We start from the raw sequence: 24,385 nt of genomic DNA on the forward strand, positions 1-24,385 counted from the left end.
GAGGGTGAGCTTTATTTACAACCGGAGAAGTACAACAAAAAAGGGTGGCGAGAAACAGAACGGTAAAAACTCTAAACTGGGAAAACTAAACTAAACACAAAACCAGAACACGAACAAGGGTACCTTGCAGGGAGAATGACCAGGAAGCCGGAGGCATAAACACAGAATGGCGGAGGGGAAATAACGCAGACAAACCAGCAACTACTATGACAGAAGACACAACTTAAATACACTCAGAGAACACAGGGAGATTACACACAGGTGGGGAACACAGCTGGGAGTGATTAACGTGACGAGACTAGGGAGGCAAACTGAAAACACTCACATAAGACGCAGACCTTCACAATAAAACAGGAAACACATACACGCAATGACATAACACACCAACTTAACACAGACTGGGAGACACAGAACATAGGAACATGAACCATGAAACAGAAGGGTACAAACACCCAAGGTAACCAAAACCACAGAATACTAATAAACTAAACATAAACACGGAGCAGACTCCGGACCATGACAAATCTTCTCTATTAGTAACTGTGTCATGTAAGAGAACACCCCAGAATTTAAACAGGCTTACTAATTCCTTTTCAATTTTGATCCAGCTTAATTTAGAATAATATCCTCTACCATATTTAGACCCATTCCTCTTGACCTGTGGGAGTATTTCTACAGGCAACATCACTGAGACATAGTTGAACTACCATTTTAATCACAGTAATTTTTTTCCACAAAATAAAATTCCATTTTTAATTAATAATCTAGATTTATTATTTATTTGAGTAGGTTTTATACTTGAGGTACTAATTTTTCCAAACCCGGGTTTAAAAGAATCCCTAAGTATTTCAAAGCTGAAGATAACCAGTTGAAACTTAATAGAGCAACATTTTTACAGGAGCATGACACTGATATAGGCATACATTTAGATTTGCGCCAGTTATTTTACAGTTAAGATCCTAAATGCATTCAATCGAAGGCAACAAAAGGATCCCAGTGCAGGATTTAGGAGATGAAATGTAAAGTCAAAGGGTATATTTATTAAAGAACTCCTCATCAAAGAAATTGCAAAACAAAGGTGTCAGCTGAGCTGAACAATTCAAGATTACACGGCTCAATGAATATTAACTTTTATTCAGTAAGCTGTAGTTTATTACCTCATAATGGACTACACACATAACATTTGAGTAAGCTTCTATTAAACTGCATTGCTGAATACTGTGAATATATTACATTTAAAAGGCATGGATGCAATCTACAGGACCAAGACTCTTTATTTTAGGATACAGGGACAAAATTATACTTTGTTTTCAGCATTCTGGTTACTTACACTGCTTTTTACATCTTTAAGTTTGGGCAGGATGTCAAGGCTGAAACCATCAGCTTGGCCTCTGGTTCGATTGCCACCATTCATGAAGTTACCAAAGGCCAGAATCAGACCTAGAATCTTCTTCACTGTTTCACTGTCCTGTATTACCTGTAAAACGAGATCAAACAGACAGAAAGAAGAAATCATGTGACTGTACTGATTATACATTAGGTAGAATTATTACTTTTCACAATTTTGAAAGCATTTATTCAACAAGAAACACTTTTCAGGCTTTTACGCTGCACTGCTTTTTTTATACGCGCTGCCCTGCACGCTGAAAGTTGTTCTGTTTAAGTTTCCTCATTTCTGACTTTATGCTAATAATGAAAACACCTTTTCATGAATGTGTATTATTCATTATCCTGAAACAAATGATTCATAACCAGATCTAATAGCCCTGTTCTTAAACAAATCTTAAATAAATCTATGGGTGTATACATGGACTTGGAGCATGTTTGTCCAAACTTCAAAGATTTGGACATACATGCATACATGGGTATGCAGTTATTGTGTTTTGCTCTTCACAGTTTGACTCACCTTGCATACCCTCTGCAGTGTGTCCAGTTTTCTTGTGATAGATGACATGCACTCACAAAAGCTGGACTGGAAAAGGATGCAGAAAACTCTACTGTTGAAATTTGGGATCAAGGTGAGCTGGTAGAGAAATCTTTAATGCAGAAGAAGCAGAAAGAGCATAGCATTAGGGGTAGTTTTTCGTGATCGATTTATCGATTTAAATTGATTCTGGCTTGAATAACGTGATATCGATTCATTAAAATCCTGAATCAATTTTTAAATATAAATTTATTTTGCCCGAAACAGCAAAATCTCAGGTTAAACCTTACAAAATTTCTACAACCACCAAACAGCTAAAACAGTATATAAGAGCAGGTACACAGATTCTGCACAAAGAGGTAAACACAAAACACGGACCCGACGCATTCCCAATCAGTGAGATGTCGCCTTTCTCACCCGACAGCATGTACACGGACATGGACACGCCGTTGGGGCTGAAAGCCGACAGCTCACTGATTTTGAAGCGTCGGCGAGCGCTTTGTGTTTACGTCCTTTTTGTGCTAGATTCTGAAGCTGCAGGTTTTATCTCTCTCCAAATAATATTGACTTAACCAGCAGCCAAAGACAATCCAAACTACGCTTCACATTTCGCTTCACATAAACATCGTCACGAATTTCCTCTTACTTTTGCTGTTTTGCTTCCACCACGATAAAATCACAGGAATTTCCCATCTAAAAATCTCTGTTTTTTGCATTATTTGCTTACTTATTATCCACCAGCCGCTGTTTTTTTTTAACTTACTTCCGACAAGAAAGCCTCAATTCTGCTGTTCAATACTGAACAAATGTAAACAAATTATGCAAAATTGCAAAATGCTTAGCTGTGTCTCTAATCAAACCTCTGTAACTTTGCTCTGCTTCACTTTGTTTTTGACTGCACAATATTTTTAAGGTCATCTGCTATAAAAACCCAGACCAGGAAAGTCGCCTTCATGTTTTTCTGTGTTTTATCCTCAGTTACTTTGACACAAAGGCCTCTGCTGTGATGCTCACACCTTTGATAAAGTCTCACAAGTGTCAGCTTTCTTTTTATAGATATAAAAATATCGCTATGTACTGATAAGTGATCAGAATTATAATATTTCTGACTGTCTGAGGCAAAATTTCCCCAATTCAAATCAAATCGAATCGAATCGAACCGAATCGTGGATCGAATCGATTCGGGACCTTGTGAATCGGAATTGAATCGATTCTAGAAATCAGTGACGATACCCAGGCCTACATAGCATTTACCTATATAATTACTTGTAAACTTGGTCCAACCCTGCCCTTATATACTAACAAGTGAGAATATTTAATATTTAATTTGTCTAAGAATCTTGTGTTTGAGATGTGTATCAGTGTTTTAGTTTTGCAGGTAAAGCAGAGGATTCAGTGCTGAACTTTGGAAGTCTTGTGTATCCTGCCCTGTTTCAGATTATCTGGCTGGCATTTAAGGATTCAGCAAATAATAACAATAATACACAGCAAAATCTCCAGTGTTAAATTAACACTAGAGAGTGTCTATATGGGTCCACACCTCTGAGTGTTAAATACAACACTGTTGAGTGTTAAATTAATACTTTTGACAGTGTTATATGTTTAAAAGTAACCTAGTCAGTTTTGCAGATTAACAATGGCTAACACTGAGCAGTGCTGATTTTCTAACACTGGAATATTTCTAACATTTTGAGTTATCTTCCAGTGTTAGAAAATCAGCACTGCTCAGTGTCATCAAACTGCTGTAATTAAACCTATACTGAAAAAGGACAATCTTGACAAGACACAAATGAACAACTACAGGCCGATCTCAAATCTCCCATTTTTAAGTAAGATCATTGAAAAAGCAGTTTCTCAACAGCTCAGTTACTTCTTAAAACAGAATAACTGCTACGATGCCTTCCAGTCAGGTTTTAGACAGAACCACAGCACTGAAACCGCTCTGACCAAAGTGTTTAATGACATATGTCTGAATACAGACAGTGGAAAAATGTCAGTCTTAGTTTTACTGGATCTCAGTGCAGCATTTGATACAGTTGACCACAACATATTACTCAAACGACTGGAGAACTGGGCAGGTCTCTCAGGAACTGTACTAAACTGGTTCAAAACATACTTAGAAAACAGGAAATACTTTGTATCAATAGGTAACTTCACATCTGAGCAGACAAGTATCACATGTGGAGTTCCCCAAGGTTCCATCTTGGGACCCCTTCTGTTTAACATTTACATGCTCCCACTGGCACAGATTATAAAGAACAACAAAATAAACTACCACAGCTATGCAGATGACACACAAATATATATCACAATGTCACCAGGAGACCGAGGCCCTGTGCAGGCTCTTGGTAAATGCATCGAGGAAATTAATGACTCGTTGTGCCACAATTTTCTCCAGCTAAACAAAAACAAAACTGAAGTAATAGTCTTTGGCGCCAAAGAAAAACGATTACAGGTCACCAGAGAACTTCAGTCTATACACCTAAAAACCACCAACCAGGCAAGAAATTTGGGTGTAGTGATGGATGCAGACCTAAACTTAGAAAAACACATTAAGACAATAACAAAGTCAGCTTACTATCACCTCAAGAATATTTCAAGGATAAAAGATCTGATGTCTCAACAGGACCTGGAAAAACTAGTCCATGCATTCATCTTTAGTAGGCTTGATTACTGTAACAGCATCTTTACAGGTCTACCTAAAAAATCAGTCAGACAACTACAGCTCATTCAGAACTCTGCTGCTCGAGTCCTCACTAAGACCAAAACAGTGGACCACATCAGTCCAGCTCTGAGGTCTTTACACTGGCTGCCTGTCCGTCAGAGGATAGACTTTAAAGTTCTGATGCTGGTCTATAAAGCTCTGAATGGTTTAGGACCAAAATACATCAGTGACCTCCTGACCCAGTATGAACCTTCCAGATCCCTCAGGTCATCTGGGTCCGGTCTTTTATCAGTTCCCAGAGTCAGAACCAGACACGGAGAAGCTGCATTCAGCTTTTATGCTCCTTATATCTGGAACAAACTCCCAGAAAGCCTCAGATCAGCTGAAACACTCAGTTTATTTAAATCCAGGTTGAAGACTCACCTATTCTCAGTTGCATTTGAATAAAGCACCAAATCCACACTTTTAAGCTTAAATTTCAAAACTTACTGTACATTTAACTACTGATTTTATCTACTGTTCTGATTTTATCTGTTTTGATTTTATATACTGTTTTGTTTGTTTGTTTGTTTATTTGTTAATTAGTTAGTTTGTTTGTTTGCTTGTTTTAATCAATTTTAAATCATGCTTTTTATTTGTTTTGTTTCTAATGTCTCTGTAAAGCACTTTGAATCACCTTGTTGTTGAATTGTGCTATACAAATAAATTTGCCTTGCCTTGCCTTATCATTCAAACTTTCCAAACTCTTTTGGGACTCTCTGTTAGGATGCCTGGGTCGTTGACCCAGGGTTTTTGAGTTTATTATATTAGTTATAATTTCTAGTCTTTGGGTTTTTGTTAGAGTTCTGTCTTATGGTTTGTCTCTGTGTAATCCTTAGTTGCTGTCTCCCCTGTCCGCTATATCCCCGTGTCCAGTCAGTGTCTGTGTCTGCCCTGGTCCCACGTCTCTGTTCCCTCTGTTCCCCAGTGCGTGTGAGTCTGTGTCTTTAGTTCAGTCTGTGTCATGTTTCCTGTTTTATTTTGAAGGTCCTTGTCTGATGTTAATGTATCTGGTTTTGCCTCCCCTTGTCTGGTTAGGCCTGATTTGCGCAGCTGTGTTTCCCTCCTGTTGTCCATTCCCTGATTGCCCCCTCTATGTATTTAAGCCCTGTGTTTCAGTTTGTCATTGTCGCGATCTACTCTTATCTACCCTCACGTATGCTGTGTGTTTTGTTTTTGTCCTGCCTGTGTTAATGTTTGTTACTTTGAGTTCAGCATTAAAGCTGTTTTTTGAGTTCACGTCTGTCTCCGGAGTCTGCACTTTGGGTCCTTTTCCTGCCTGCACACAGCCGTCACATAACACTCTCAGAATGGAGGACTATACACAAAAATGACCTTAATTCCCAATCAGTTAAAAAGATGTTTTTTTGCTAAATCCCATGAATTAATGTTTAATTTACCACAGTTGATTTAAAATCAACTGTGGTAGTATACATGGTAAATGGACTGGTTTTTATATAGCGCTTTTCTACTGTATCTGAGTACTCAAAGCGCTTTTACACAACTTGCCATATTCACCCATTCACACAAGCACTTTTTTATGTGCTTTCTATGTAACATTCACACACACTCACAGTGGATTAATCAGAGAGTAACTTGGAGTTAGTATCTTGCCAAAGGATATTTGGCATACAGACTGGAGCAGATAGGATTTGAACCACCAACCTTGCCATTAGTAGATGACCTGCTCTGATGAAAAAAGTCTGCCTTCACCATAATTCTTCCTGAGTCAGTGAGATTGTAACTCATGAAATAAACCTGCTCATTATCGTGGAAGTGTTAGAGTAATCACTCACTGTTCTGGTTTGTCCAGGGGCTTGGCATTCTCTTTGTCTTTAGTGGACTTTATGTGCTTTTCGATCTTGTCCAATTCTTCCTGTTGTGCTCTCTGTGGGAGAGACACAAGAGATCTGGCTCCATGTCTTCTATAATTTATATAGAAAATAAAACTAAGGCAACATCTGAGCAGATCTAAAACAAACAAAAAAGGATGTATGACTAGACTCTAGACTCTTTTGAAAAAAGTTTGATACTCTGTGAACTCTTCTGGCATAATAATAATAAAATGTGAATGACATGCATGAAGGCACTCAGTTTAAACTTATACACCCTGTTTTAACTCATAGACATCTTTTCTGTTGACTGTTGAACTGGTAGCAGGAAATACACATCTGCAGTCTTTTTCTATTTGTTTGGTTAGTTTTAAGCACAGACACACATAAATATCAGGTTAACATTATTTGGGGTATATATGTAATATCAATCGATTTGACATACCAAATAAACATTTTTTCACAGCTTATCTGTTGGATGTTAACAGTTATTTTAGAGCCTGTCCATCCACTTTGACTTACATCTGACTCTGCATCACCTCACTACCGCTCTCGTTTTATCATGACTGGGACATCTAGTAACATTAATGATTATGATCGGAACAAAAGTGGAATAATAAACTGCCCTTTAATGGGATTAGATTATCTGAAAGATTTGACAAGCAGTAATGTAAATATAACATTAAGGTATGTCCCAGAACAGTGAACTACCTGGTGTATTTGACAATATGTTGGAAAAATCTGTCCCAAATACACAGTCTTCCTTGACAGGTAGTGTTCATCATTGCAGACCTGGTCTGGTTTAATTGCTGCATTACTAGACAAGAAATCAACATTCAGCCTTTTGTAGACATTGGACCAATAAGGATTTAAGGGCCTCAGATCTCTAGAAGCAAACAATAAAAACTGAGTGTGAAGCTCACATTTTCATACAGGGCCTGCAGGGTCTCCAGGTCAACTACAGTGTTGTCCAAGTTCAGGATGGCTAGGAGACAAAGAGCAATTGGTTACTGATCACCGGTGTTGGGGAGTAACGGAATACATGTACCGCCGTTACGTATTTAAAATACAAAATATGAGTAACTGTATTCCGTTACAGTTACCGTTTTAAAAGGTGGTATTCAGAATACAGTTACTTTGTTGAAATGAATGGATTACACGGTGGTATTTTCCTGTTTCATAAGACTATGAACTCCATATTTTTGAATTTCCACGCCGGTGGAAACCCAAACAAAACACGCATTAAGAGGCTCTAATGACTGTGTCTCAATCTCGCAGCCCGTGTCACCTCTACTTGCGGCTCGCATAATGATGTGAAGAAATATTTTTAAAAATTCATCCATCCATTCGCTTCCGCTTATCCTTTTCAGGGTCGCGGGGGGCGCTGGAGCCTATCTCAGCTGTCATAGGGCGAAAGGCGGGGTACACCCTGGACAGGTCGCCAGTCTGTCACAGGGCCAACACACAGGGACAGACAACCATTCACACTCACACCTAGTGGCAATCTGGATTATCCAATTAACCTATCCCCACACGCTGCATGTCTTTGGACGGTGGGAGGAAGCTGGAGTACCCGGAGGGAACCCACGCAAACACGGGGAGAACATGCAAACTCCACACAGAAAGACCCCGGCCTGATGGTGGAATTGAACTCAGGACCTTCTTGCTATGCGGCAACAGTGCTAACCACCGTGCCACCGTGCTGCTGTCTTTAAAAATTATTCACAAAAATTATTTAATATGAAGGCAATAGGCAGAGTGTTATAGGCATAGCCCTAAAGAATGTAGCCTCATGGGTAGTGTAGTCCGTGCTGCAGGGAGAATGGCCTGCCATACCCGTTATGTGTCTGTGAGCGCGAGGGAGGGAGAAAAAGGAGAGTCAAAAAGTACGAGTTGTCACCGAGGAGAAACGGGAGATGGAAGCATGTATATATATATATATATATATATATATATACGAAGTTGACCCACACAACAAAGTAAAGCTAGTTTTCAGCTATGAGCCTGACATGGAGGTCCCTTTACTACAGTTTGGAGCCACGGACCTGTTTTATATACGCGTGGAAGAGTTTTCTATACGAGATTGCTGCAAAAAGTGGAGCCTTACCTAATGTCCACCCTACTGTTGCTCATTTTATATTAAGATTTAAAAATCTAGTCGGTATTGGCGAGTAACCTTCAGTAATAGTAATAAATCACACAGCAATAGTACATTCATGTAATTGTAAAAAGCATGATAATATATTAAGCAATCCAAAGTATTCAGAATACATTACTCTTATTGAGTAACTTAACAGAATACGTTACAAAATACATTTTGGGGCATGTATTCTGTAATCTGTAGTGGAATACATTTTAAAAGTAACCTTCCCAACACTGCTGATCACTCCGTTCAAAACTTGACAAGTTGGGGAAAAAACTCAAACTCCCAAGAACTTAAGTAATGCCCAGGAAATTTTTAAACAACTAATTATTAACTAAAGATGTATTTCCTGCATTTTCAAAATTCACATTTACAAATGTGGCCATTTCACTATTAAACATATTTACTTAGGGATCAATAAAGTATGCTGATTCTGATTATCATTATCATTATTGTGCATGAAATAAATTAACAAATGGCATGAACATTTTTACTACCAAGTACAAGTTTTAGAGAAGCTTGCACCTTTGTGTGACTGTTTTCTGAGAGAGAAAAGTAGGCTCTTTTTACCTTACAATATAAAGTGCCTTGAAGCAACTGTTGTTGTGAAATGAACTGAATTAAACCAGATGCTTCTGAACTCACTTGAAAAACCACCTGCTGTATTTGACATAGATTGCCATGTTTGAAAAAAACAAAACAAAAAACTAGCAACTAAATTGAAGCACGTTGAGCCTAAGAAGCAAAAAGGCTAAAAGAAAACTGTTCCTGCTACCTGATGCCTGGAAAGGTTATCTGGAAAATCATTTAAAACCTGCATACCACACTAAAAAAAATTTCTAGATTGTTTTCTAAATCTAAATTGTTATAGGAATTAGACAGTAAATGAACCCAATATACAATGGCTAATTGCATTATTTGAATTAACACTGCCCAATCAACTGTGGAACTCACCATGGTGGATATCTTTCATGTCAAGGTGCAGAGATGACATGAGGATTCCTACAGCCTGAGAACGCTTATTGTTTAGGAGCTTAACAACCTAAAACAAAAATAAAACAGGAAAATCAGACAGGTTAGATGCTTTCATAGGAAGTGGAGTGTAACGTAATGTACTATATGTAATCTAAGAATAAATTGAAAGAATTATTAAAAGCTCCAGAAGAGAAGGCGTTTGGAAAGGGAGGGGGATGAGTGTGTATGAGTGTGTATGAGTGTATGTGTATGCATGTGTGTGTCCTGAGTTTAGCTGAGACAGTGTCCTTCGCCCTGCCAGGCTAAGTAAACAGTCTTCCAGCCAACCCAGGTGGCCTTGCATAGGGGAGGAACAGTCTAAACACCGTCTGTTCTCAGGGTGACAATTTGTTTTGTTTGCCTTGAGACCACAGCTGGCGCCGATATACAGGGTGGGCCATTTATATGGATACACCGTAATAAAATGGGAATGGTTGGTGATATTAAAGTCCTGTTTGTGGCACATTAGCATATGTGAGGGGGCAAACTCCTAAAGATGGGTGGTGACCATGGTGGCCATTTAGAAGTCGGCCATCTTGGATACAACTTTTGTTTCTTCAATAGGAAGAGGGCCATGTGACACATCAAACTTATTGGTAATGTCACAAGAAAAACAATGGCGTGCTTGGTTCCAACGTAACTTTATTCTTTCATGAGTTATTTACAAGTTTCTGACCACTTATAAAATGTGTTCAATGTGCTGCCCATTGTGTTGGATTGTCAATGCAACCCTCTTCTCCCACTCTTCACACACTGATAGCAACACCACAGGAGAAATGCCAGCACAGGCATCCAGTATCCGTAGGTTCAGGTGCTGCACATCTCGTATCTTCACACCATAGACAATTGCCTTCAGATTACCCCAAAGATAAAAGTCTAAGGGGGTCAGATCGGATGACCTTGGGGGCCATTCAACTGGCCCACGACGACCAATCCACTTTCCAGGAAACTGTTCATCTAGGAATGCTCGGACCTGGCACCCATAATGTGGTGGTGCACCATCCTGCTGGAAAAACTCAGGGAACGTGCCAGCTTCAGTGCACAAAGAGGGAAACACATCATCATGTAGCAATTTCAAATATCCAGTGGCCTTGAGGTTTCCATTGATGAAGAATGGACCCACTATCATTGTACCCCATAAACAGTCTTGGAGGGATCCATTTAATGTGGGTTAGTGTCAGACCAATAGCGGTGGTTTTGTTTGTTAACGTCACCATTCACATAAAAGTTTGCCCCATCACTGAACAAAATCTTCTGCGTGAACTGAGGGTCCTGTTCCAATTTTTGTTTTGCCCATTCTGCAAATTCTGTGCGCTGATCTGGGTCATCCTCGTTGAGATGCTGCAGTAGCTGGAGTTTGTAAGGGTGCCATTTGTGAGTAGCTAATACCCGCAGAAGGGATGTTTGACTAATGCTACTCTCCAGTGACATGCGGCAAGTGCTACGCTGTGGGCTCTTGCTGAATGAAGCTAGGACAGCCACTGATGTTTCTTCATTAGTGACAGTTTTCTTGCGTCCACATTTTGGCAAATCCAACACTGAACCAGTTTCACGAAACTTAGCAAGCAGTTTGCTAACTGTAGCATGGGTGATGGGTGGTCTCGTAGGGTTACTGCGTTCACCAGATATCAACACAATTTCGATCCGCTCCTCACGTGTTAACCTCTTTGACATGTCAATGGCTGTGAACAAGGAGAAACTTGTAAATAACTCATGAAGAATAAAGTTACGTTGAAACCAAGCACACCATTGTTTTTCTTGTGACATTACCAATAAGTTTGATGTGTCACATGGCCCTCTTCCTATTGAAGAAACAAAAGTTGTATCCAAGATGGCCGACTTCTAAATGGCCACCATGGTCACCACCCATCTTTAGGAGTTTGCCCCCTCACATATACTAATGTGCAACAAACAGGACTTTAATATCACCAACCATTCCCATTTTATTACGGTGTATCCATATAAATGGCCCACCCTGTAGTAGCCACATGAAATGATGGCGGTATTCCTTTATTGCGAACAACTGCATGTCAATTTCACAGTTGATCTAGCAGTCCGACACTGGTCTCTCAATCTCCCGTTGGAGAGCCGTGAGCTTCTCCGAGATGTTATCCATTTTTTGCTCAGAGATCTTAGTCTGAGTGCTCACGCTAGCCTCAAGCTTCTCCAAGATCTTATCCGGGCTGCGTTTAATGAGCCCATTTTGAGAAGTCACGACTCGTCCGATTGCTTCAGTCACAGCGGGCAGCCTTGTGGGCTTTTGAACAGCCCATTCCGCTTTCTTTAATCTTCGATAAGCCAGGGCCAAGCCAGCTCCAATCAGCAAGAACCCTGTTATCATGATTCCGAAAAGGTAGATGTCTTCAATGTCCTCGATCGACAGTCCCGCCAGGCACACGACCCTCCAGTTATGCCACCTGCCCATCGTGTATCCGGCAGGGGACGTCCCTCCAGGACACTCAGGCTCACCCGAGCCCCGGCTTCTCGTTGAGAAGAGGGTGTCAATTGCATTCAGGGACCAGTTGATCAAATCCATAATTCCTCTTTTAGGTTTTAGAGAACAGACTGTGAGAGTGTTTCAGGGCAACAGTAGAAAAGTAGATGAGACTAGACAAGGACACGAGAAGCCAAGCAGGGAAGATAAGGGAAAGGGAGAGGAGGAGAAAAGTGCAACCGCCTTCATCGAGAGACAGAGAAAGAGGGACTTCTGGATGTCAGCCACTTCCTCTATCTGCAGCTCGGACGTCACCCAGACAAGGTCTGCATCAGGTGTTGAGGAACCAGGACATACTGATGAAAAGTGGAACAAGTGGAACAAGACAGCATAAGTGGGCAAGAGATGAAAATAGTGTACTGTTGGAATATCATCATGACTCCCACCCGAGGTTGGGTACCAAGCCCCAAGTGCGATGGAATAAGGATCAATGAGTGCAAGAAGAACTGACCTGAAAGATAAGATCCCTACCCTGCTGGGATAATAAGCTGGCCAAAGGAGGAGATAGAAGCCACTGACATTAAGACAAAGAAGCTCCTGACCATGCTTGGAGGGTTTCACCCCAAGTCCAGCACCCTGAGGCTGTATGCTAAGCAGAAGGAAGGAGGCTGGGGACTAGTGAGGGTCAGCACCACGGTCCAGGATGAAACAAAGAACACGAGTACATCAGGAAAATGGCCACAACCAACCACGTGCTCAGTGAATACCTTAGGCAGCAGAAACCCAAGAAAGAAGATGAGCAAGAGGAGGAACCATCAATGAAGGACAGGCCCCTGCACGGTATGTACCACCGGCAGTCGCTGACATCCAGAACCAGTGGCTGGACTGAAAGAAAGCACAGAGGCACTAACCATGGCAGCACAGGAACAAGCTCTAAGTAAAAGATCCATAAAGGCTGGGGTCCATCACACCAGGCAAGATACCAGGTGCAGGCTGTGGAAATAAGCCCTTGAGAGAATCCAGCAGATAACAACAGCAGGGGACAGTAGAATGTCATAACCAAGTGACTGGCACAAATTACACATGGCCACACTGAATATGGCCTGCAAGTACTAAGGTCAAAATGGGACACGGGACAAAATCACCAAGCTAAGAAACTGTGAGTGTGTGTGTGTCTAAAAACGATGTGCCGGGAGTCTGCTGTTCTCGCCGGCTCTAGTGACCCTTGACCTCCCAGCTAGCTATCGAGCTGGTGGGTAACAGACGTCTCCGAAAACGTTGGAGCACTTTTGCAAATATGTGATGTCTTGATAAACCAAACAGATATTTGAAGTTTGCACAGCTACATTCTCACCTGAAAATATGTTAAAGTTTATTTTGTGACCCAGAAACAGTAATAAGAGTAATATTAAAACTAAGTAGCTGCCACCATTGTTGGAAACTGGACTTGGCCAGGCTGCACTATGAATTCTGGGATAGGTTGGGCCACGAAGGATACACCCGACCCATCCTTCAAATCCAGGGAAAGGAAGGATGCATTTGTCGGCCACATTTGGAGCAACCTTCTAATTAGAACTGCCTTCGTTGCCTGGCTGTGACATAATCAGCCTTCAAATGTGGCCTCCGAAGGATGCAACCTAGGTTTTGGGACACAGCTGTTGTTTCAGAGTTTTACGTTAACTGGTTAGGTTTGTTTACATTTGTGTTCCAGATGCTGCACAGATTCAGAATTTTTTTTACCACCACTCAACACCACTGATCTTTACTTTTGTATATTCTGTTCACTCTGTCAGCTGTTTAATGACTGCTGCTGATTTACGAAACATGCCCACATTATTCTGTGATAGTAACAGTTTAACGTGGGCAGCTGCCTGCTCAATATAATGTAACATTGCTGCAATATTCTCCACAAAACAAGCAAATATACTTTGTTTCCTTAGCTCACAGCTTCTGGACATTGTGTTTACCCTCAGATCGACTTATCTGAATAAAAATTGACAAATGGAAATGCCTTAAAAGGAGTTAAGTGTTAAGTCAGAATTTTTGTACTGTGTACCCTGCCTCCATCTGACAGCAGCACCCTGTTCCTCTTTAAGTGGAATTTATGGTCGGGCAGAGAGAGCATGTTTGCTCTCTGCTCCACTCCAGGGCCTGCCCATTTACCAGCAGTGAGCTCTGTTGTCAGACAGAGGCAGTGTACACGATATGTTTTTCAGCTAATGACTGTGTGAAAGATAATATAGATATAAACATTTTCTACACTCATTGGTTGCAACCATTGTCCGTGAGCCAACCACAAAGGGCAACAAAGTTATAACATCTAAAGAGCTGAAGTGAAAACAAGTGTTTAAAAAAAGAAAAGTGTGCACTCCAGCCAAGGTCTGTGCTTTTCATGATTTTTTTTTTTTGAGGTTTCCCTGTTCCCAGTGAACTCTGCTATTGCTCCCCTTTCTATTCTGGCCCACTTGTCAACCAATCAAATTTTGGCTGTCGCATACATCATCCGATTCCAACTTTTTAGAAATAAAAGACAAAATTTGATTTTAGTACTTTAAAATAGTATTTTGTTAATACTGATACTTCAATATCTTGATGCTGAAATCTTAGTTGGGCCAACAGTGTAGTGACAACAAGAGCTGTGGACTATAATGTACATTAGGGGTTAAAGTGAGCCAAATATTGGATCTGGTGCATTTATGTTACATTATATCAAGGATAGCAGACATTAGTTTAAAATCAATGTGATAATGCTGATCAGATTCAGTCACTATGTTCTACCTTTTATAGTAGCTGATGGGGTGGAAACCAGCCATATAGCTCTCTGTTTAAAACCTAATGAATTCACTAGGCAACACAGGTCATTAAATCCCCTTACAAATATGTGACCTAACAGGATTTCTAAGATGTACAAATTGTAGAACACAGTGTAAACTATGAAGTGATAAGGTAGTTTCAAATTTAGTGAAATACAATGTTTTTGTTGTTTTTTTTTTAGATGTGTTTCAAAAACACTATAATATGCCTTAAGTGAGTTATTGCATGTTTCTGGATTATGTACGTTTAGATTCATCTGAAGACGAGGGAGCACGTTTTTCAGCTCAGAGGATTTAAAATGTAATTAAACACAACACCTGTTTAGCCTTGGATTTGGTTATGGTGTCAGACAGTGGCTGCTTCTTCTCCTTCACGGCTGTTTTCGAGAACAATTCCACAAACTCTTGAAAGTCTACGTTAGGCTCCTCAATTGTTTCCCACACAAGTGAAGATGACATGTCCCTGAGAAACACAAAACAGCACCACTTATTATGTCAATGAAGCACTTTGTTTGATGTGTTTTGAACAGTGAAATATAAAGCAAGAACACTGTTGTGAGCATTTTGATCATGAAATAGTGAGTCATGATCCGGGAATACAGAAGTTGTGCTTGATCACAGGCTTGGTCATGTAGTAACAGGGTTGTCACAATAACTTTGTTGATAGCATATGTGCAGTTGAAAATTAACTCTTTATACTATGTCAATATAGCGCATAGCTTTGGTCTTTTCATGAGTTGGCAATTAAAACACCATCATCATCATATTGTTGAGATAATGATGTCTAAGAATGTCTTTACCAGAATTAAAAAAAACCCAAAACATAATGATAATGTATCATAATGATTTTTTCATCATTATAACACAGTTAGGCCCATAAGTATTTGGACAATTGACCATTTCTTTGTAATTCTGCCTGGGTATAGCAATCAACATGTATTAATGTCACAAAACATATGGACCTAAATGTACATGTTACTTTCTTTACTTCTTGGTGTGGAGCTGGATCCTGGTCCAATAGAGAGGCTTCATGGGTCTTGGTGGCTCTAACAAGGCCTTTCTGGGTGGTTTCTCCTGTGTCAGACCCAGAGAATATAAGCCCAGTGGCAGTGGAGGAGGCAGGGAGCCAAGAGCTCCTGGAAGAGCTGGGGGAACACAGATGTTTCCTGGTGGAGGTGGAGGAGGCGGAGGAGGAGGCACACAAGCTTGAGGTGGAGGTGGGCCTTTAACTCCTGGTAATGGAGGAGGAGGAGGGGGAGGAGGTGGAACCATGCCACGAGTAAGGGGTGGGACTAGGGCAGGAGGAGGAGGAGGAGGTGGAGGTGCAGCAAGACCATGAGGGAGAGGTGGAGGTAAGGGAGGAGGTGGGGGTAGAGCCAGACAACCAGGGAGAGGTGGAGGAACTCCTAAACCTGGTGGAAGAGGGGGTGGAGGAGGTGGAGGAGGTGGGACTATTTCTGATAATGGTGGAGGAGGAGGTGCTACAGTCTGCCCTGAATAAGGAGGGCAGACTCCACTTTCACTTCCCCCTAGAAGTGGGGGTGGAGGAGCAGGAGGCTGCAGCTGACACGAACACAGGTACCCATCATGACTGGGGGGAGGCTCCAGGAATCTGTCGACTCTGTCTGGCTCACTACAAGGCACTTTGAACTTTGAACTGTCATCCATTGGTGATGTCTGCACAGACTTTGCCTCCAAGCCTCCAACAGAGAAGGCCTCAGTCTGAAGATGAGCATCGCACACACCCCTTAGTAGGTCCTCCTCTCCTCCACATTCCCTGTCTGTGGTGGAGGTGGTGACTTTCATACTGTCCTTGTCCACCAGAGGGGGCAGTCGCTCCAGCTCAGCAATCTTAGTCCTGAGATCTTCTATGGTTTGTTCCAGTTGCTGGATGACATTAACATGTTTTTCCTTCAGTTTTATTGAAGGAAAAACACATTCATCCTGTAGAAAATGCAAAACCATGAGTTATTCCAGAATTTAAAAAAAAAAAAAAAATCATTAGTAAAACTAAAATTAGTATGGATTTTCTTTCATATTTATTACATATAAAGTGAAATATTTAATGACTTTTTTATTGTAATTTTTATTTAATTGTTGTTCATAGGCTTAAAATGGGGGTGACTGTAGCTCAGGAGGTAGAGCATGTCATTTATTGATCAAAAGGTTGGTGGTTCGATCACTGGCTGCCAAATATCCTTGGGCAAGGTACTAACCCCAGTTGCTCTCCGATGCATTCATCAGAGACTGAATGTGTATGAATGTTAGGTAAAAACATTGAAGAAAGTTAATGTGGTATGTTGTATAAAGTGCTTTGAGTGCTCCCGAAGAGTAGAAAACATGAATAAGTCCATTTACCTATTTTAAATCTGGCATATAGTGTATGAAAATCCAACATTTCAAATTATTAAAATAATTCCTACAGGCAATCAAAAAAGTATTTACTGTACGATGCAAAGTTTTTGTTTTATAAGCCACCATCAAAATTAAAACAAGAAAAGGTTTAAATGTTTAACTTATATGTAATGCATATAGAGGTTATTAAAGTTTACCTTTAGTATAACATTTTTTTAACACTTAAACAACTTATTACATAGTAAGATATAGGGGAAGCCAGGAATCAAACCACCAACCTTCCGATCAGTAGATGACCTGCTCTACCGCCTGAGCTACAGCCACCCCAAGTGGACATGACTTTTATTTTTACTGCACTAAAGAACGAGAGATGGTAAAGTTGAAAGGGCATCCAGGACAGAAACAGCAGCAAATTGCTGCTCTTGTCAATCAGCTACACAGAGAGTATTTTAACACTAAGCTGGCCAGAGGGCAAGTTAATGCCAAGCTTCTTTTTTTTAAACAAGGTTTTAGTGAAATATCTTTGTGAGAGCATCAAAGACATTATTCTAATATGCATTTCATTTTGGATATGTGTATATAAGCCCCAGATATTTGGATAACCTGGGCATATTTTTGCCATTATGTCTGGTATTTGAATTTTTTTTCTCTTCATGAAGTTAAGTTTGTTATTGTGTGGGCTTCACTGCATATTTTTTGCCCCATTAATATCCCATTATTATCACCTCCATTTCCTCTGACAAGTACATTTTCAAAATGTACTTTGAAGTACTTGATGTACTTGTCAATTAAATTTAATTCCATAGCGTTTTTCCATTCTTCATGTCTTGTGAAAAAACGTTCTTAATTATGAAAAAACAGAAGTCTGTGTTGCTGAATTTGAACTCTTTTAACTGTTCAAATGATTTAATGCTTTTATTGTCATGAAACTGGTATAATGTATTGTTTGAACATGGTTATCTAACCCCATTTAGTTAATTATGTCTTAGTCAATCACTTATTAACATGATCAAGTAAACCATGATTAACTAAACAGGGTTTAGATAATTTATGTCTCTCACACTGCACCACATTTAAAAAAAACGTACAATCCAAATCTCTTTGCATGTGTTTCGTTGTACATATACAATGACAATAAAGGGTTATTCTATTCTATTCTATTCTATTCTATTCCATATGTGACAGTATATGCATTACATTATGACACTGTAAAACATTTACTTTTACGTACTTTGTGATGATCTTAATTGCGTGTTATTTTTTATATTATGACCCATAGTAATGGCATTGATGTTTTTAAGCTCAAATTTGTAATGCTCTCTAAATTCTCTTAGAGCTGTTCTTGCATTACTTATAAACCAAAACTAATTTTGGATCATGTTGGAGTTGGAAAATCAAACAGCGTAGCCTTTAGTTCTTAATTTGAAAGAAAGAAAGAAAAGTGACTGACCTCTTTGTTTACATGTTGCTGCCTCAAACCCATGATATCTGCATGGAGCTCTGGACAAACAAACACACATAGGTCAGTGCAATACACAACAGAGGCAACCTAAGAACAAATGTGTCCAAATATCTATGGATCGAATTATATCTGTTTGAGTCAATCAGCTGCATGTTATTTATTTTTGTACAATAGCGATATAATACCAGTATTTTGTTTGTTTGTTAACTGCTTTTATTAGTTTTTATTTATATGTGCATTTTGGAGCATTTTCATTTAATCAGTTTGTCTTTCATTCAGTTTAGTTAAATTCTAATATTTTATTAGTCTGTTAATTGCCGCTAAGTACAAAGCAGTATCTGTTTCTGTGAATACAGTTTGACAACGACGTTTGTTAGCGTTAAAACCTAAAAGTTTGAAAATGCAGTAAATCAAGAAACTTGTGCAGGACAACCAGAATACACCTGACAGCAACTCTGAATCCTTTTTTAATAATTGGATTTCATATTCTACAAGCATGTTTTGAGTTTTCAAACATTACAAACATTTTTCAGAATGACATTGCCTGAGCTCTTTTCCTGGCGTAACTCTTCAAGTTTCACCATAGCAGGTCATCTGCCTCCATTTCTCGCCATCTCTAGTATTCTGTTTTGTTACACAAATCCTTCACATTTTCTTCATATCTTTTTTCACTATATCCATGAATCTTCTCTGTGATCTTTCTCTTTTCCTTCTGCTTGACAGCTCCATATTTATACATATGCATGTATGCATCCTTTATCTAGTATATTCAGTACTCCTCTTCTGCACATGTCCAACCCATCTCAGCCTTGCCTCTCTAACTTTGTCTTCAAAGCACTAAACTTGGTCCCTCTCATTCACACACATGCAGTCTGTCTTGCTTCTAGTGATTCTCATTCCTCTTCTCTCCAGAGCATTTTCCCACCTCTCCAGGCTCTCTTACACCTGCTCTCAAATCTCACTACAGATCACAAGTAAGTAAGTAAAGTTTATTTTTATTAAGTGTTTTTCCGTATACAGGCAATCACAAAACGCTGTACACAAAGGCTAAAATAACCAAAATGTTTGGCACCAAAATACACAAGATAGACAATACAAAAGGTTTAATGTAAATAAAAGTTTAAGATTAAAAAATTGTCAATCAACAGAAGGCTTGTTTAAACAGATTTTTTTTGACTGCTTTAAAAGATTCCACAGAGTCAACCAAACGTAGCTGTGGCGGTAGACTGTTCCACAGCCTCCACACACTGATGATCCCCTTTTGTCTTCAGTCATGTTCGGGGAACAAACTCTGTGAGCAGAGACAACAAGCAGCTTGGCCATAAATGGGGCTTGGCCATTTAGTGATCTGTATGTTCAAACAAGGATTTGAAAACACATTCTAAAATCTATTGAGAGCCAATGTAAAGAATATAAAATAGAAATAATGTGAGCACACTTGCTAGAAGGTGTAAGCAGTCTGGCCGCTGCATTTTGTATAGCTTGGAGGCGAGAAAGAGATGATTTGTCCAAATAAACAGGGCGTTACCATAATTTAAACACAACACAAATGCATGAATAATTTTTTTCCAGTTCAGCTGAGGAGACCATTTTTCGCAGTTTAGAAATTTTTCTTAAATAAAAGAAACAGGAACGAGACAGAGATTTGACATGTGAGTCAAGGCCCAGAGAAGAATCTAATATTACTCCAAGATCTCGAATGTTTGGCTTAGCAGAAGGACAGAAAGAAGCAAGAACCTGACTCGTTTTAGAATGTAGTTCAAGAGGAGCTGTGATCATGGTCTCAGTCTTGTTTGTGTTTAAAACAAGGTAACTGCTAGAAAGCCCAGTAGAAACCTGAGTTAAGCACTGGACTAGGTTGGAAAACCTATCCAGCTGATGAGGCTTAAAGGAGACACGCAGCTGAATGCCATCGGCATAGAAATTATAAGAAATGTCACTAAAAGATTGAATAAAGCCAGCTAAAGGAAGCATGTAGAAAGAAAATAATGATGGACCCAAAACTGAACCCTGTGGAACCCCGCAGGTTAAAGGGGCAATGTCAGAGGAGAACCTGTCAGTCCTAGCAGAAAAGGTCCTGTCTGATAAGAAGGAAAAAAAAACAGTCTAAGGCACAGCCAGATATACCCGCCAAAATCTTCAGCCTGTTAAGTAGCTGATCGATGGTATCGAAGGCTGAGATTCCCAGCATCAGAAGCCATTAATAGATCATTATAGACCCTTAAGAGAGCAGTCTCAGTGAAGTGCTGCTTTTGAAAGCCAGACTGAAAAGGGTAAGCAGTCTGTAATCTGCATAGTAAGGACCTGAACTGATTTTCTGCAATTTATTCTAGTAATTTGCTTATAAATGGTCATTTTAAATAGGCCGATAATTACTAGTAGAGCTGGGATCTAGATTCTGTTTTTTCAATAGAGGAGTTACCTCGGCATGTTTAATATGTCTAAGGAGCATCATGAGGATTTCATTTTACCTACAGTATTACTGTAATTAAGTCATTGAGTCTGATTGGAGAAAAAGAAGTAAATGACTCAGACACCAAGGGCCATCTTCATAAGGGGAGGCACTTAAGGAGAATTTGGATCTCGAGTCCATCACCTTATTTACAAAGTGATTGAGAAACGTGTCTTGATGCATTCTCAGTCATCCAGGTAAGTAAATCTCCAAAAGTGGATCCTGTTCATCTGGACGTTTCTCCCACTGAAAACGCTACGTCCAGATGAACAGAATCAACTTTTGGAGACTGAGAAAAGTATCATCAGAAAGTAACACAGCATGCTGAGATGGAGGAGAAACAATACTGTTAATAGTCTCAAATAGTACTTGGATTATTCTTATGATGATTTATACGTTTATTTAAATAAGAGGATCTAGCCTCTTTCACTGACTCATTATATAAGTGAAGAAGTTCTTTGAAGAGTTCACGATGAACAATCAGACCAGTGGACCAGTGAATAAACACAGTGGACCAGACGGTCTGCTTTTCGGCAGGAACGTCAAAGACCACAACTTTGATCATTTAACCAAGGTGTGCAGGAACTAACAGAGCAATGCCTAGTTTTGAAAGGAGCAACCTGACTGAGAATGACAAGTTATTGGTCAGTAAAAGAGTTAAGAAGGAGCTTGACATTGTCAGAAGAAGTTTTACAATTAAAAAGGGAAGAAAACTTAGAAATGATAGCATCATCAATAAAGTGCCTGCGCTCAACAAAACCTTGGGGAAGAGACTCAAATGTCCAACCTCACATACTTTTCTGCCACTCTTGGCTTACATCATATTCTTACATCATAATCATCTTCTGAGTAATAGCTTTTGTGAAGCAAAAAGCCAGAAATGAATAAACACGAAGAAAGTGTAAAATGTTTATATGCATTTTTATATAAGCGAGATGACAAGATTGGTATCTTTCACATGTTTGTGTGTTAGCCTACCAAATCATAAAGATTGTAAAACAATCAAAAGTGTAAAGCTTACTTCGCAAAAAGTAAGAGTAAGAGTTTTTAAAAATTGTAATATACAGAATTCAATCCCAGCTGTAACAAAAGGGTTAGTTTGTTTCAGTGTTTGGTATAACCTTATGGTAATAATGTGTTTTTGTTTGTTTATATAGAGCCAGGACCACAGAATAAACACTGTATCAGTTTTAGGGCATGCACAAACCACCAACAAGAACTACAGATTAGACTAAAGAGCAGTGCTATTCTTACCTGATTGTGCAGGTTGAAGTCCATTCCTGTTATCTCCACCTGGTTTGGCTTGAGGCCAAGGGCCTTTAATCTGAATTGGTTGTTTCCCCTCACAGAGATCCAAAGAGTGTGGTGGCTGGTTGACAGCTGCCCATGTGTAAAGCTGGTCATGCTAAGTAAACATATTTTTTTAAAAACAGTTACAGTTGCACTGATCCTCATTTCACAAATAAATCTCCACATTTGGAAATGTCAATCATAAATACTCGTTTTTAGAGAGCTGTGCAACTCCAGTCTTGTGTACAAAGTCCAGTCAAACAGCAGTCACAGTTACAGCTTAGAAATCACAAAATTTGTTTTCCTTTTCTTGTTCATGAGTTGATCCTGTGTGGAACACTTAGTACCTTTGTGCATTATGCTTTCTGTTTATTCTTAAAACATGTTTGCTTGTTCATATTAAAGCCAGTATTACTGGTGACCCTAATTGTAAGGACAACAACAAGTCCAGCTTAACTAACTCATCATTTGCTATATAGTATACTTAGTACAGACAGTACAGTTTTCTTAAAAATCACTAATTTTACATGCTCTTCAGTACCATTTCATTAAAAGTAACATTTTGCAGCTGTTTTCATTGAGTTTGACCATTTCTATGCCAGAAGTCAGTGCAGCTGGATGAATTTTGTCTCTGTTTTTAAATCAGCGAAAATCACTGAGCACAGAAGATTCAAACAAGAGGCTGTTCTTCATTTCTTTCGCATTCCCTTTGATACAGTTAAAAAATATTCAGGTTGAATAAACAACAGTGGCACAGTCTCTATGCTATTCATCAAATATGCAGGTGCATCAGGTTGCCTTTGTACTTGTTAATGTTGTTGGCATCAGCTACACAATGGACCTAGGGCCAGCACAACAGAGCCAGCAGTGCACGGGCAGGAATGCATTTCTTACTTGGAAATTCCGACAACACTTAAAGAAGCAAGGAATGGGCGGAATCTGACCCTTCAATGCAAACTCTGTTTGCCAGCAACCAAGCTGCTCTCAAAAGAACCCAACCTTAACAAACATCTGGAAGTAATTTCTTTTTAAAAACTGACGTTAGCCTACTGCAAATACCTTGTTTTAGTTGTGGTAGCTACCTGGGTTATGTGTCACTTCAGTGTCTTCCATGTACTATTGCTGTGTGATTTATTACTATTACTGAAGGCTACTCACCACCGAGCTAACACTGTTAGCTGGCGTTACCTGAGGTTAGTTCATAGACTGCAGACCGTTAGACTTCATGAATAGCATTAACAACCTGCTAGCTGCAAATTGTCATGTGCAGTTCAGTAATAGTAATAAATCACACAGCAATAGTACATTCATGTGAGAAGCATGACAATATATTAAGCAATCCAAAGTATTCAGAATACGTTACTCTCATTGGGTAACCCAACAGAATACGTTACAAACTACATTTTGGGGCATTTATTCTGTGATATGTAGTGGAATACAAGTTTAAAGTAACCTTCCCAACATTGTCTATCATTTAATATAATGATAGTGCCAACATATGCCCTTTTTCATCTGAAATAGCCTCCCATAAAATATGACAATGAAAAGAATTCACTGCTAACATGAGAAGATAGGGGTGTGGTGTAAAACTACATACATCGAACTTGGGTGATGCGGTGGAGGTGATGTGGGTAGTGCTTCCCCCCAGCTGTTCTCTGAAGCAGTCTGTGAATGGCAGCAGGAGGCCCATTGCTAAGATCCTAGAGCAGAGCCTCTCAGCCTCCTCTGGCTCATCCGCTTGCTGTTGCAAGAACAGCTTCTCCAGAAGAGTTCGACCTGGACATCAGGGAGAAAACAGAAAAACAGAATTTTTTGTGGGACGTACAGTGGCACAAAGATTCGTATCAGGCTACCATAATGTGCACTGGCTACCTACTCCTTCTAATCCTTAGGATGGGCGAAAGGCAGAGATGGATCAAAAGCGATATTTTAACTGAAACTGTTCACTGATCAATTGTGTAC

The 24,385-nt window shown here is 39.6% G+C and overlaps 1 protein-coding gene across 2 annotated transcripts in view; it reads right to left on the bottom strand.

Moving 5' to 3' along the window:
- Positions 1-24,385, bottom strand: part of LOC120737719 (formin-2-like) — a 68,687-nt gene that overhangs the window by 37,652 nt on the left and 6,650 nt on the right. Inside the window, exons 3-12 of one of the 2 annotated variants that reach the window (XR_005696822.1) lie at positions 24,021-24,199; positions 22,388-22,538; positions 18,670-18,719; positions 15,853-16,808; positions 15,183-15,327; positions 9,558-9,645; positions 7,384-7,445; positions 6,425-6,516; positions 1,907-2,036; positions 124-1,477 (exon numbers count right to left, since the gene is read on the bottom strand). Coding sequence is in view for 1 of the 2 variants with exons in the window: in XM_040038556.1 (XP_039894490.1) it covers positions 1,331-1,477; positions 1,907-2,036; positions 6,425-6,516; positions 7,384-7,445; positions 9,558-9,645; positions 15,183-15,327; positions 15,853-16,808; positions 18,670-18,719; positions 22,388-22,538; positions 24,021-24,199 (2,000 nt within the window). In the remaining variant the exon portion in view is untranslated. The remainder of the gene's footprint in view (positions 1-123; positions 1,478-1,906; positions 2,037-6,424; positions 6,517-7,383; positions 7,446-9,557; positions 9,646-15,182; positions 15,328-15,852; positions 16,809-18,669; positions 18,720-22,387; positions 22,539-24,020; positions 24,200-24,385) is intronic. The other variant, XM_040038556.1, reaches the window with a different exon arrangement.

Source organism: Simochromis diagramma, unplaced genomic scaffold (genome assembly GCF_900408965.1).
Source record: "Simochromis diagramma unplaced genomic scaffold, fSimDia1.1 OVJJ01000617.1, whole genome shotgun sequence".
NCBI lineage: Eukaryota > Metazoa > Chordata > Actinopteri > Cichliformes > Cichlidae > Simochromis > Simochromis diagramma.